The sequence below is a fragment of the Mustela lutreola genome, chromosome 9 (genome assembly GCF_030435805.1).
Source record: "Mustela lutreola isolate mMusLut2 chromosome 9, mMusLut2.pri, whole genome shotgun sequence".
NCBI classification, from domain to species: Eukaryota; Metazoa; Chordata; class Mammalia; order Carnivora; family Mustelidae; genus Mustela; species Mustela lutreola.
In genome coordinates, this window is record NC_081298.1 from 15525489 (window position 1) to 15541287 (window position 15799).

Below are 15799 nucleotides of genomic sequence, written 5' to 3' on the forward strand. Positions count from 1 at the left end.
CTCTCTCTCTGCCTGCTGCTCTGCCTACTTGTGATTTCTCTGTCTCTGTCAAATAAATAAAATCTTAAAAAATTAAAAAAAAAGTACACTGTCCACAGACAATCCCTCAAACAAAACAAAATAAAACACACTCACCTGAGGGGCACCTGGGTGGTGTAGTCAGTTACGCCTCTAACTCTTGGTTTCAGCTCAGGTCATGATCTCAGGTCTGTGAGACTGAGCCCCACATGGGGCTAAGCACTCAGCACAGAATCTCTTAAGATTCTCTCTCCCTCTCCCTTTGCTCCCCCATGTGTGCTCTCTCTTTCTCTCCCTCTCTCTCTTAAAGATTTCATGAAAGAGAAAGAGTAAGCAGGGTCTGTCTCTCTAATAAATAAATTTTTTAAAAACCTACCCAAATTGGCCTCATGTACAACTAATGTTATCATATTGTTTATGAAAACTTAGGAGTTATATTTTTATTTTTATTTATTTTTTTAAATTATTTATTTGTTAGAGAGAGTGAGCACAAGCAGACAGAGAGGCAGGCAGAGGCAGAGGGAGAAGCAGGCTCCCTGCTGAGCAAGGAGCCCAACGTGGGACTCAATCCCAGGATGCTGGGATCATGACCTGAGCTGAAGGCAGCCCCTTAACCAACTAAGCCACCCAGGCGTCCCAGGAGTTATATTTTTAAATGACACGTGTATGATACTCTCATTTTCCAAGCAGCTGGAGTGCCTGGGTGGCTCAGTCGGTTAAGCATCTGCCTTCAGCTCAGGTCATGATGCCAGGGGCCCTGGATTCCAGCCCGCATTGGGCTCCCTGCTCCGTGGGGAGTCTGTTTCTCCCTCTCCCGCTGGCTTGTGCTCTTTCTTGCTCACTCTCTCTCTCTCTCTCATACACAAATAAATAAAATTAAAAAACAAAACAAAACAAAATATCTCATCTTCCAAGCAGCTGAAATCCCCAAACAGAGAACGTTAGAGCACAGAAGAAGTCTTTAGTATTACTTTGATAAAAATAAAAATTAAAAACAAAAAATGGCTTTAGGTGCAATATATTTTTGCTCCATTTTTTGTACAGAAGTTGCTGACCACCTGCCTACCTCCCCAAATTCTACCACTTTCAGAGTCATCCCAACAAGGTGCCAGTTCCTCTCTAATATCTTGTAGCCATTAGTTGTCCCCAGCCAAAGGAGTGCTCATCGCTTTCGCAGTTAGAAGGGCGTGTCAGCAGTCCATATAGAAGCAAAGACAGCAGCTGAAAAAATGAAACCAAGTAGGCGGTAGCAAGAGGCTTCTCCATTTTACATTTTGAGACATATTTCGGAAATAACAGACACACAGATCGACAGAAGAGAATAGAGCGCCCAGAAATAAACCCATGCATATATCAATTAATTTGTGACAAGGGGCTAAGAATATACAATGAGGAAAAGGATGGTTTCTTTAATAAATGGTGTTGGGAAAACTGGGCAGCCACAGACAAAAGAATAAAACTGGGCCACTTAAACAATACACAAGGATCAACTCAAAATGGAATAAAGATTTGAACATAAGACCTAAAACCAGGAGACTCCTAGAACATAGGTGAGCTCCTTAGCCTTGGTCTTTGGCAATGATTTTTTTAGATGCGACACCAAAAACAAAGGGGACAAAAGCAAAAATAAACATGGGGGACTATATCCAACAAAAAGCTTCTAACACAGCAAAGGAAACCATCAACAAAACTAAAAGGCAACCTACAGAATAGGAGAAAGTATTTGCAAATCATATATCTGATAAAGGGTTAATATCCAAAATACACAAATAACTCACACAACTGAATAAGAAAAAAATGCAAACAATCCAATTAAAAAGTAGGCAGAGGATCTGAATGGACTTTTTTCCAAGGAAGACATTTACAAATGGCCAAAAGCTACCTGAAAATGTACTGAGCATCACTAATCACCACGGAAATGCAAATCAAAACCACAATGAGGTATCACCTCATACCTAATAGGACGGCTTTTCTCAAGAAGACAACAGATATTAAGTCCTGGCAAAAATAAGGAGAAAAGGAAACCCTTTACACTGTTGGTGGGAATGTAAATTGGTACAGCCACTATGGAAACACTATGGAAGTTTCTCAAAAAATTAAAAATAGAACTACCATATGATCCAGGAATTCCACTTTTGAGTGCTGATCTGAAGGAAATGAAATCTCTATTTTGAAAAGATATCTGCACCTTCCATTTTCACTGCAGCATTATTTACAATATCCAAGACATGGAAACAACCCAAGTGTCCACTGACAGAAGACTAGATAAAGGGGCGCCTGGTTGGCTTAGCCGGTTAAGCGTCTGCCTTCTGCTCAGGTCGTGATCTTGAAGTCCTGGGAATCTGCTTTTCCCTCTCCCTCTGCTCGTCCCCATGTTTGTGCTCTCCTGCTCACTCATTCCCTCACTCTCTCAAATAAATAAATAAAATCTTAAAAAAAAAAAAAAAGAAAGGAATAAAGAAAATGTGGTGCATATACACAATGTAATATTATTCAGCCTCAAAAAAGAAGAAAATGCTGTTATTTGCAACAACAAAGATGGACCTTGAGGGCATAATGGTAAGTGAAACAAGCCAGAGAAAAACAAATACCACATGATCTCATACCTGAAAGTTGCTAAGAGACTAAATCTTAAAAATTCTCCTCACAAGAAAAACAAAACAAAAATCTGTAACTATGTGTGTTGATGGATGCTCACTAAATTTACTGTGGAAATCATTTCACATATTAATCAAATCATTATGTTGCTTTCCTAGAACGAGTACAACGATATACATCAATTCTATCTCAACAAAAACAAAAGAATCCTTGTAATACAGCTTTAATCATTTCAGGAATAAGGAGAGATTAAAAACAGACAAAGTAAAATGGGTTCATTATTTTAAAAGGAAAATAATGACAGCTAATATTTACCTAGTGGTTCTCACAGGAAGGCTGTGCTAAGTGCTTTTACTACTTACTGTGCTCAGTGCTTTAACTACATATTCAATCTTTATAACAATTCCGTTCAGCGGGTACTATTATTAAGGAACTCACTCAGCATTCACATTTATTCAGAATATTTCCAGGATCTGGTAAACCCCTGAAATTTATTTCTCCCACTTAGGGCTGATTCGGAGCATCTTACTCTCTGAACCTCAGTCTCCACAGCTTTAAGATGTTAGCTGTATACTCTAGTCCAACATCTGCATTTCCGAATCCCGTATTACACGTCACTAAATATCCCATCTGCCCACGTCCTAAGCCAATTCCAGTCAAAGTCCGAATAGTATTAGGGCTATCTATGTTACCATCATGTGCATGGGAGATCTGGCTGCTTCACCCCCATGCCTCCTAAGCCAGCCAAAGGGCTTGTCAGTTTCTCCACCTTCCCAGTCCTGATGTCTTCACCCTGTCTAACCAACTCATGTGGCTGAGGCTTCAGCATTACTTTTTTTTTTTTTTTTTAAGATTTTAGTTTTAAGTGGTATCTACCCCAACATGGGGCTCGAACTTACAACCTGTTGATTAAGAGTGCCAAGCTCCACTGACTGAGACTGCAGGTTCCCCCTCCAGCACGACTTTTAAGGATGCCAGGGCTGACTGGAAGCAACTATATTAACGCTCAAGGGTAGAGGAGAATATATTTAAAAAAAAAAAAAAAAAAGTCCCTGAAGAGTTCACATTTCTTCAGCTTGAATACTAGAGGATAGGTCACTGGGGTAATGTAATTTTGGTGAACTGGCAGTCATCCAAAAAAACCTTCAGAGGAAATTCTAAAATTAATCAATATACTGTACTATTTCTTAAGCAGTATGCTGGAACATAATTGAATCCTTGACTGAGAAACTTGCCATGTCTCAGGGCGGTCATCTGAACACTCAATGTGGTTTTGACCAAGACCTTAATAGGAAATACATTCTATACCATGGCTCAGACATACCTAAAAAGAGCTGAAACAAAAATTTTACAAACCAAAGGTTACTCTTACTATACAAGATGCACTCTGAATTTTTTGTTGCTCTTCCTAAAAAAAGTTTTTCATTAAAAAAAAAAATGCTGGAACATCTCCCCCCAAATAATTCTTTACAATACTAATGTGTAACAATGTGTGGTTTAAAAGCCACTGGTATAGGCAGCCTTTCCACGGCACTGTGTGGTTTTGCCAACATGTGACACGAACCTAGGAATGAAATGTTGTAAGCAACCAGTACTGGACACAGCATATGGGCTCTATTTGTTAACAAAATGCATTAAGCTGAATTATTAATTGAGGGATTCTTCTCCACCTATCAGAGCAGTGAATACGGGACAGTGTGAAAACACTCCTCTAATAAGGAGACAGTGGGATTTACCAGAGAATATGACTTGGCATCAGAAAACCTAGATTTATTTTCCAACCCCTAAAGAAATAATAGATCAGGACAATGACCTTTAATAGACGCTAAAACCATTCTGTAAAAGCCTGATGAGAGACTTATAATGGGTGGACCATGCTAACAATACCTGAACCCCCAATTAATCTTAAAATCACATCCAGTGAGAAAACTAGACTTTATTGCCTGCTGATGAGATACACAGCACCACCCATAAAGTTTAACAGCCACAAAAATAAAGGGAAGGGAGAACACATTAAAGGGATGCGATCAGGCAAATCCAGAACGTGAGAAGTTGTACGGGACAAATAACCCGTTTTTTTTTCAACAAATAATAGGCAAGGAGGAAAACGAAAAGAGGAGAAATTGCTATAAATTAAAAGACTTAAGAGACAACCAACCAGATGTAATAGGTGGACCTTGTTAGGATCCAAATTTAAATAAGCCAGTTGTAAAAAGACATTTATGAGATAGTTGAGGAAACGGACTACCAAATAAATATTATTTTTTAGGAACTGCTACTGTTCATTTTTCATGTGTGATAGTGGTATTGTAATGACAGAGAAAAAAGGAGGGGAGGAAAAGTCCTTTCTCTCTTAGACGCATATTGAGGCATTTCCATATAAAATGACATATTGGCTAAGATTTGCCTTAAAATAATCAGTGCAAAAAAAAATCCAAGGGAGGGAGCGGGTGGGCATTATAGATGAAATAAAACTAACCATATGTTGAGAACTACTGGGTATGAGTACATTGGTATTTATTAACTATTCTTTGTACTTTTGTAAATGTTTAAAATTTTCCATATTAAGAAACTATAGGGGTGCCTGGGTAGCTCAGTGGGTTGGGTCTCTGCCTTTAGCTCAGGTCATGATCTCAGGGTCCTGGGATCCAGCCAGCATAGGGCTCTCTGCTCAGCAGGGAGCCTGCTTTCCCCCTCTCTCTCTCTGCCTGCCTTTCTGCCTACTTGTGATCTCTCTGTGTCAAATAAATAAATAAAATCTTAAAAAAAAAGAAAGAAACTAAACTATAATATATAAAGAAAAGAAAACCTGGATTCAAACTCCAGGTTTAGTAGATGTAGGACTTTGGAGGTCTCTTGAATCCTTTGATCTTGAATTTTGTCATCTGAAAATGGGATGATAATCCTTGCCTCACACAACTGTTAGGAGGAAAGAAATGAGATCAGGGGTTCACCTCTTTGGAAAATCCAGCCCTTACTGATGACAATTTTGTCAGAGTAGAAATAGGTTATTGGCTGAGTCTGTTAGAATTTTCCAGAATTTTTGTTTTGTTCTATCTCCTTAATATGACAGTGTTTGCTGAACACTGGCCCTTTTCTCCCAAAAGAAGAGTCAAAACTTGTTAGCAATATATTGAAGTTCTCTAATGAGTTGTTTTCATTTCTTGTTTACTTCCCCAATTATTCATACTTCCTCTGCTAAAGGTAGAAAATAAATTTACAGGAGACTGTGTCGTTGAGATAAAACAGAACACAATTAGAAATCAATGTAATCTACACAGCACTTTGTTTAAAATATTCCAGGTGCTTTTAGGAGAGTAGATATATATCTTTCAGCACCAATGCTTCATATTAAATAAAAGGAAATAAGCAGAGGTCCAAGCCTAAGTAACACAAAGGGAAACTTGGCACTATCTGGCTTCAGCCTGCAGAATGGGTTGGAGGGAATCAGGGTGATCTTTCTATAACCCAGTTCCGATTAAGTCATTTCCCTTCCTTTCAATGGCTTCCCTCTGCTTTCAGGAAAATATCCAAATTCCTAAACAAAGGCTCAGGTGCCTCTCCAGCCTGACATCCTCCCTTTTCCCCTCCAAGACTGATGTCCCTTCTTACCACTGGCACAGTCAGTCATCCACTCTCCTCTTCTATACCTTCTAGTTAATTCTCCTGAAATGTCTCTCAAATCTGCCCTCTCCATTCCATTCCTGCTTCCACTGTCCACGATCAAGGACCCCCCCCTTATTTTTTTGCTTTTACTCCCCCATCTCCCCAAACAGGACATATCCTTATTGCTTTTTCTGATTACAAAAGCAATTCATGCTCATAAAAAAAGAAAAAGAAGGCAATAAGGAAAGGAATAAAAGTCTTCCCATGATCTCCTGACACAGACATACAGAACTTCTCTTTCTAGTACACTCATGTTTAAAGCAACATGACAACAGCCAAAAGGTGGAAAAAAACCCAAGTGCTCTTCTGTGGAATGGATAAACAAAATGTTTATACATACAATATATATACAACATGTATATATACCTACAATAAAATATTATTCAGCCTTAAAAAGGGACAAAATCTGACACAGGCTACAACACAGATGAACTTTGAGAACATTATGCTAAGTGAAATAAGTCAGTTCCAAAAAAATGTATTGCATGATCCCATTATATAAAGTATCTCGAGTAGTCAAATTCATAGAAACAGAAAGTGGAAGGATGGGTGTCAGGGCTTGGGGGGATGGGGGGTAAATGAGAAATTCGATGGGTATAGAGTTTCAGTTTTACAAGAAGAAAGAATTCTGGAGATCAGTTGCACAACAATGAGAATATCCTTAACAGTGCTGAACTGTACACTTAAAAATGTTTAAGATGGTAAATTTTATGTTATGGGTATTTTACCACAATAAAAAATTAAAAAAAATTTTTTAAAGAACTAACCTTTCTACATATTTTTCCTATAAATGGGTATGTATACATTTAAAAAAAAAAAACAAAAATGAGAACACACTGTACCATAATGAGCTTTTCACATCAAGCCATAAGATGTAGACATCTTTCTCATGTATATAGCTCCCACCTCATTCTTTTTTAATGGCTGATAGTATATATCATATGACTGCACCAAAATTTAACCAGTCTGTTTGCAGCTTTTCATATAATAAAAACATAATCAATAATGAATACTGTTACCCTGAAAAAATAAAAAATTTAAAAAATTCTGTTGCTTAAAAAAAACATAGTCAACATCTTGCATATTTTCTCATGTCTTATGATAGACATTTTTGTTTGTTTTTTGTTTTTTTAAATGTGTCCTGTTTCCGATATCAATACTCTGAGTTTCCCAAACAAAAATACCTCCTCCTTAACCAAACACCCATCTGTATCCAGTGACCTCCCCTCGAGCCACTCTTGTTCTCTATGTAGCTTGTATGGGCACATGTATTTGAAAGTCTGTTCTCAGGTATTTATTTTTCATGTTGTTATTCCCATGTCTCCTACAGTTACATTTTGTGACTATTACTATTACTATTCTATAAAGCTATTGCTTTTTGTCTACATTCTACTTGCTTGTTTACTTAACCTTATTATACCTAATTATTTTTAACTTAATTCTCTTGAATTTTCTCAGCAGATCATAGGTAGACAATATATTGTCCACACAGTGATTAAAAGTAAAAGCTTTGGGCTCAGGAGGCAGACCTGGATTCAAATCCTATATGACCTGGAGTAAGCATTTTTTTTTTTAAAGATTTCATTTATTTATTTAATTGACAGAGAGACAGCAAGAGAGGGAACACAAGCAGGGGGAATGGGAGAGGGAGAAGCAGGCTTCCCTGCCGAGCAGGGAGCCAGATGAGGGGCTCAATCCTCCTGGGCTCCTGACCTGAGCCAAAGGCAGACCCTGAATGATTGAGCCACCCAGACGCCCCTGGAGTAAACATTTTACACCTCAATTTTCTCACCCATAGACTGGAAATCCTATTAGAGGTTATCTCACAGGATTGTTGTCAAGATCATATTATTAAAGGAGACAAGTACACGAAAAGCGCTTAACACCTATTAGTTCAATAAGTGTCTACTATCTGACGATAATGAAAATATAACTTTCCCTCCACACTTACTTACACCTTTTATTTATTTTTTGTTGTTGCATTACACGGATGCACTCCTTGTCGGCAACTGCCTTGTTTCTGGAGAAGCCGTCAGGCTCCTCGGGAAGGATCTGTGCTGTGGACATCACCCACTCTTTCCTCCTCGGGAAAGGACTGCCATCGGTTTGCCCCTTTCATCTGGATTTTCTCAGCCTTTCCTCTCACTATTGCCTCTTTGCCATCAGCCTTTAAATCTGCTCACGTCTCTCTCGTGCTTAAGACTCCACCTTATTCCTGTCGCTCTCCAGCCTTCTCGCTCTCCCTTCACAGTCGAACTCCTGCGAGCTGCCTACACTTTGTCTTTACTTTCTCACATCCCACTCTCTCCTCATCCCACTGATACATTACACTGAACCTTCGGGAGCTGCCGATATTCTAGATTCCACCCCCACCACTTTACCAAATCTGCTCAATTAGGTCCCCAGTGACCTCCATATTCATTTACCCGAAAGACACGTTTTAATGTTTAACTTCTTTTACTTGAAACCTAAGCAGCATCCAGCAAAATTAACCTCTTCCTTCGGCCTTCCTCACTGCATTCTCCTAGTTTTCCTTCTAGTTCTCTAGCCATTCCTTCTGAGTATAATCTAAGTGAATTCTTCTTCCAACTCCAAGAGTATACAACACACTGGCCTTGAATGATCTAGGCCTTTCTTTTTTTCTTCTTTTCTCTTTTTAAAAATCTCTTCCAATATTAAGTTCCAGCTGTACCAGATTCATATCTGTACCCCACGAATGTACCTTGGAACGTGTTTGGAATACACGCCATGAGGGCAAGGATCTGTGTCCTTACTGCTCCCACAATGTCTGGTACATAGCAGGCGCTCAGTAAATAAATAAATATTTTAAGAAATATTTTTTTGAATCGCCATAAATGAATGGCTGCAGTGTGAAAAACAGATTGGAGGAATGAAGACCACGAGAGAACAACAACAAAAACCCCTGGAACCCTGATCTTTCAAAACCATACCTCTGATCAAACACATGCAACATACACACACTGCCTGCCTAAAATCCTCTGACGACTCCCCAATGCCCCCAAGCTAAAAATCCAAACTCTTCAAAACTTACAAGGAGATACAAGGAAAGTCTTTCAGAGGGGGCACCTACTTCTCTCTGAAACATATTCTAGCCAGACCATTTCAGCTTCTTGGAATCAGCCTCTACCCAGCCTATGAAATCCTTGCTGAGGCCCAAAAAGCCTGCACTCTATCCCTTGGCTTTGCACATAAAGCTCTCTCTGCCTAGAACATTGTGCATTTCACCAGCCTCACCTGGCCAATACACCACCAGCCTTCATGTCTCATTTTGGAAGTCCTTTTAGAGTCTCCCTTTGACCACCCTCCCTAGCTTCAGTCCCTGAAATCTAGGTAAAATGCCTTCTCTAAGCGTTCAGTCCCCTGTAAGTCCAAAACCATGGCTCAAATCGCAATGAATTCTTATTTCTACTGTAAAACTGGAGCTCCCTGAGGACAAGATACCTCACTCACTTTACCCCTGGCAATCACCCCAGGCCCTGCCATACAATACACGCTCAGTGATGGACTTTCTTGTAGTAGTAGTCATGATAAAAGCTCCAAGATACGGAGGACTTACCTGCAAAGGTTTTAAATATAATTTGCCTTATAAGACAACCATTATCATGCCCATTTAGCAGATGGGAAAACTGATGCACAATGAAGTCAATCCTCTCTGGTCCCAGGAGAGTCTCAAGGACACACATTTTCTGCGGTTTTGAGTTATTCCCAGAGCCCCAAACAAGCGGGGGGGCTTTTTTTTTTTTTTTTTTCCTTAAAGAAACTTTCTGTTAAAGCCATGCAATGGGCCCCAAATAAGCAAACAGCCTAAAGCGCACAGCAAGCCAGCGGCGAGCGGGGTTAAAGAGCAGGAGGGGGCGCCGACCGGGCGCGACGGATAAAGCTCTGGCCGCAGCCTCCCTCCCGGAGGTCCCCCGCACCCCAGCCCCGGCCTGCGGCGACGAGTCAACAACCGAGCGGCGCGTTTGGGTCGCGACTGCCCGCTCGGCCCTGCTCACCTGCAGTTCCGCAGCCTCGCCGAGCCCGGGACGCCGGCCCGCAGCGCCTCCGCTGGGCTGCTTGGCGCCCGCAGCGCGCAGCGGAGCGCGTTGCCTTGGCGACCGGAGCTGCCGAACTCCCGCGGCGGGCGCTACGGCGGCTCGGAAGGGACCGGGAGGGTTCGCGTCCCGTTCCGCGGCCTCCGAGCGGCCGCAGAAGGGAAAAGGAGGGAGGAGTTGGGGTCCTGTGCCGCGAGGGACCAAGGTGGGGTTTGGCAGCCTGGATCTTGGCCCCGGGAGAAGGGGAAAGGAAAGGAATGCTGAGGGAAACGGGGACAGCAGGGCGGGGGAGGGGTGGGGACTTGTACCTCGGAGCCTGCCTTTGCCTCAGTTTCTCTCTCTGTAACCAGATGCGGAACCGTTCGAGAAGAGAACAGGGCCATAGGCAGAAGCTTGCTAGCCTGGGACTATTTAAAGTCGAGAAAACTGATGTGGGAGGAGTGACAGATGCATTTCCCTTTAATCTCAGAAGGGGTCGTGTGGCAAAGAATGAATAAACTTGTTTCTTGGGGCTCGAGGTGAGAATTAGATCATCAGATCTCATTTCAATGTGGCAAGTTTACTTTAGCTCCCGACCAGCAATTATACCTCTTGAAATAATCCTGCAGATATACTGGAAGGTGAGCACAAAGGATGTCCATTGCTCCTATAAAATGAATGACTACAGCAGGAATTAAGAGAGACCGAACGAAGTAGGTACAGATGTGGGTATAGTTTCGATAAAGACCCATCTTCAAGTTATGCTTACATGAGTGGTCTGACTAGTCTTGTCTTTGCTTCTACTCTTACTTCCAACCTTACCCAACTCTGTCCCCAGTCTGTTTTCCACCTTGCAGCCAAAATGTCCTTTTTAAAATACGAACATGATCATGTCCTTCCCCTGCTCGAAATCTTTCAACACATATCCCTGTGTCACATTCAGAATAAAATCCAGAATAGTAACCACGTTCAGCTTCATCTGTCTTCATTCTTCCTCTTGTTCATGCTCCAGCCACACACTGGCCATGTTTTTAGGCAAAGCATGTGTTTAAACACACACACACACACACACACACACACACACACATTGAGAGACCACCAAAGCCCAAGACCACAGAGGCACAAAATGGTGTCATTTAGAATTCCCAAAAGGTGCTCAATACATAATCTAATTGCAGTTTCAACCTCCCCTAGAGATATAGTCTTAACCAGTCAGCCAGGAATTTTTCAATCCTCACGGAAGTGTCTGCCACCTGCGCCCTCCCCATCCCCCAAAGAAGGACAAGGTAATGAGCGTAGGACAACAGGCTTTCCCCTTAGAAAGCGGCCTTGCCTAGAACAATCCTTTTCTTTTACTAATGACGTTTTCCCTCTCACTCTCCTTCCGGGAGATAATCAACTTTAGACTTTTATCAGTGAGAGGAATCTACATAACAATCCAGAGTAGTACTAAAACAATCCTTATCTTCCATTAGTTTCCCGGGTGTATTTACCTTCCTGCAGTCCGCTTCCCTAACACCCTAAACTCCTTTTCATTGTCTTATCTCTTCTCTACAAATTTAAAATTTATCATCCTTTGTCAGAAAGGTATAAAAGCCTCCAGGCCTACTCAGCCCCATCTCTGAAGCTAGACTGTAGAGGAAAAATTTCCCCCTTAGAGGGAAAAAAACAACCTAATTTTGACAATCAACGTGCAAAGATAGGAGGGGCTGCCTTGGTTTGCAGTGAGCTTCAGACCCTAGAGGAAATGTGGTTCCTGCATGATGTGGGAAGTTGGAGGTGATCCACTCTCCCCACTTTTGTCACCTAGAGGAGGAACACTCAACAATTTAGTGTCAGAAACACCGAAAGATGGACAGGGTCCCACTGACAGAATGGTGCAGACCAGAAAAATGAAACTTTTTTTTTTTTTTAAAGATTTTATGTAGTTATTTGACACACACAGATCACAAGTAGACAGAGAGGCAGGCAGAGAGGGGGAAGGGAAACAGGCTCCCCGCCGAGCAGAGCACTGGATGTGGGGCTTGATCCCAGGACCCTGGGATCATGACCTGAGCCAAAAACAGAGGCTTTAAACGACTGAGCCACCCAGGCGCCCCCCAAAAACGAAACTTCTGCTGCCAGCTAGACCTAACATTCCTCACTGAACGTAAACAGTGCTCACAGAATATAAAAAAGTATCAGGCAAGGCCAGTCATTGGAACAAGGGAAGGACAAGGCCACTGTGTGACAACATCCTCCTCATCTAACATGAGAGTGTCCTGCTTCCTTCTCAATCTTAACTCCTGGTCTCACTTCAATCCTCCCAGCTCCCGGGTAAAACAGTAAGATCCCTATCCATTGAATTGCTCCTGCTTTTTGACTGTACCCAATTCAAAAGTGTTCTCCGCTTGCTTAAACCCTCCTTACAGATACCCTGTACAAACCCAAATCCTACAATAAGCTCTTCCCAATTCCCTTTTAGGAAGATACCTCATGTTTCCTCTAATGTGAAATTCTCCCTTGCCCTTGCCGAACAAGCTAAATAAATCTGATTCTTTTTTACGTACAGGTTATGTTCCTGATGGGATTTGATTGTGGACTCTATCACAGTCTTAGGTTTCTTCAGCCCAGTCCAGCAGTATCCAAACAGGAAGACGTAACGATTTTAAGGGTTAATGTTATGCCCAAGATTTCGCGTCTGAGAGACCACCAAGGAGCCAAGCACCGAGGCAATCACACGAGGGTTTATTTGACAAGCTTAAGCTTGGGCCCAAGTATACCTGGCACAGCAGAGTAGGGACTTGGATCCCGAACCAGATTACAGTCAGAGTTTTTATTTTTTTTTTTTTTTTTTTTTTTTTTTTTTTTTTTTTTTAAAGATTTTTATTTATTTATTTGACAGAGAGAAATCACAAGTACACTGAGAGGCAGGCAGAGAGAGAGAGAGGGAAGCAGGCTCCCTGCTGAGCAGAGAGCCCGATGTGGGACTCGATCCCAGGACCCTGAGATCATGACCTGAGCCGAAGGCAGCGGCTTAACCCACTGAGCCACCCAGGCGCCCTACAGTCAGAGTTTTTAAAGGCAGAGTAGGGGTGGACTCCCCAGTGGGTGAGGACAAAGGGGATTATGGATGATGTAAATCTCCCAAGGATTTTTGGAAGCAAGGTCTCCAGGACCTTAAGGGGCTAGCTATTGTTGGGAGAAAGGTTATTTATTACCAGTAGTAAAAATGTTCCCGTGAGACCTTTTAGATGTATATCAGTAGGCCATATGCTTGGGAATGATTGCTGACACTATCTTGGAGGTTTAGAGATCAAGTTTCCTAAAGTAGACTTACAGGATCCTGGTGGGACCTGTCGGGGTAGGTGGTTGGTCAGGCTAGGACTGTCCTTAGCAAAGCCTCAAGGTGAGGGCAGTTAAGTCCCCAGGAGAGAATCACTCTGTTTCAAGGGCTTGTCAGTAGCTAAGGAATTTTAATGATTTTCTTCTGCCTCTGTTTCCTACATCAGCTAAAGCTGAGGTAAGATGGCCTTAATTTTCTCCACCTCCACAGTTACCTGGAAGGGTTACTTTCTGTGACTGCAAAGCAACCTGACTTGAGCAGGTATTTTGTTGTAGGGGTTGGGGGAGGGGGTGGTGAGGTGAAGGGCTCAGGGGGGAATTAGGAAAGCTTGAGTAATTCTCCTTCCTCTGCCATCAGCCTTTTTTCCTGTGGCCTGGGGTGAACCATTGCACTTTTGAGCCTTTTCCATTTCTGTAAAAAACCAGATTCAAATATATTACTAAGGCTTCTTCCAACCTAAATATTCCAGGATTCCAAACTACAGGTTTTTATATTCCTAGGTAAATGTTCCCTTCTTAGTCATCTGTATCACACTCTTATCATTGTTGCCATAGCTGCATACTACCTGCACTTTGATGTTTATATCTCAAAACTTTTGCTTTAAGTAGAGGCTCATTTTTTACTTAAATTTACAAAGTTAAATTTCCATCACTTCTTAAATGAAAGACCAGCATTGCTAAAGCTGCCTCCGGCCCTCCAGCCACCCCAGTAATCTAAATAAACTTCAGCACACACCCTAAGCCTGAATGACTGATTAACTAACCCTTTCTTGTGTATCTATAGATCGTGCATTCTTTCCTAGAAAGAACAGAGTACATCTGCACCTCACTCACAAAACAGAAACCAGACCCTCTTGCACAACCCCCCCTGCCCCCGGGAACTAAGGAACCAGACCCCCTCCTTGCACAACCTCCCAACACTGCGATAACGTTTGCAACCTGGCACCATCGAGTCTGCACGTAATCAAGAAATGTTGGGGCCACTGCACTCCCTTTACTGATTAACTGCCCTAAACCCTTTTTTAAGTCCCTGGGCCAGGCTGAAACCTCGGAATTGGCCTTTGGACAAGACTGTGCCTTCTCTCCAGGTGGCCAGACTCCTGAATAAGGCTTACTCCTTTCCAAGCAGAACTCTCTTGAGTATGGGCCTTTGGAGCAACCGGCAGCCAACCTGGGGTTCAGTAACACTTCTTGGGAGAAATCAAAGAATTTCTGCAAGTACACACACAAACCCTAAAACAAAAAGTGCTATTTAACTGTGGATGGGCTTACCTTTTGGAGAGATCTGGAAAAGAAGCCTTCACTCTGTCAAAAATGGAGATAAGCAAATGTTAGAAAGATGTTAAGTCCTAGTCTCAAACCCTTAAGCAAGACTTCCTGACTCTGCCCTTGGGTGCTAGCTAATGTGTTCATGTGCCCCGAGGCCCTTTCGTGTACCCCGAGTGGCATGAATACCCCTCATTTTCAGAAACAACACCTATCCCTTCCCCGATTAGCTTGGACTCATCTTTTGGTTCTCAGACTAAATGTAAATTCCCAGAACTCCCCTCCAGGGGGGCACCTGGATGGCTCAGTCCTTAAGTGTCTGCCTTCCCCACAGGTCATGATCCCAGAGTCCTGGGATCGAGCCCCGCCATCCGGCTCCCTGCTTCTCGGGGGACCTGCTTCTCCCTCTCCCACTCGCCCTGCTTGTGTTCCCTCTCTCGCGTCTCTATCAAATTAATGACATAAAATCTTTAAAAAAAAAAAAAAAAAGACCCCTCCGGGATTGCCCCCCGACCCCCAGCGACATTACTTTCCCCTCACACAGTAAGCATTAAGTAAACTTTTTTTTTTTCATTAAATAAACTTTTATTGAAAAGGTGGTCCCTCATACTACTTCCTGGTACTCATCACAATGTGTCGTGGTGCATGTGTGTTCAGTGTCAGACTCTTTTTTTCAATTAGGCCGTAAATTCCTGAGTACTTCTGTACGTCAGATGTCGACACGTAACGAGCTGCTAAAGGAATACAGGTGAGGTGAAGGAATAAAGCCTTCACAGCTCCCGCAGCTCTGGGCCGCGTTCGCGCCATCTCCCACCTCCTCGCTGGTCGGTTAGCCCCGCCTCCTCCGTCCGCGCCAGGCAGGGCTAGCCCCGCCTTCTCTTACGCCTCCTGGC

The 15799-nt window shown here is 42.4% G+C and overlaps 1 protein-coding gene across 2 annotated transcripts in view; it reads right to left on the reverse strand.

Moving 5' to 3' along the window:
- The window catches only part of PKIG (cAMP-dependent protein kinase inhibitor gamma), a 100972-nt gene extending 85258 nt beyond the window's left edge, over window positions 1-15714 (reverse strand). The window contains exons 1-2 of one of the 2 annotated variants that reach the window (XM_059133088.1): window positions 15607-15714; window positions 14913-14945 (exon numbers count right to left, since the gene is read on the reverse strand). In XM_059133088.1, coding sequence (XP_058989071.1) covers window positions 14913-14945; window positions 15607-15713 — 140 coding nt within the window. In that variant the 5' untranslated portion in view covers window position 15714. Of the gene's footprint in view, window positions 1-10298; window positions 10420-14912; window positions 14946-15606 lie in introns of those variants that run through there. The other variant, XM_059133090.1, reaches the window with a different exon arrangement.
- Between the last annotated feature and the right edge of the window lie 85 nt (window positions 15715-15799).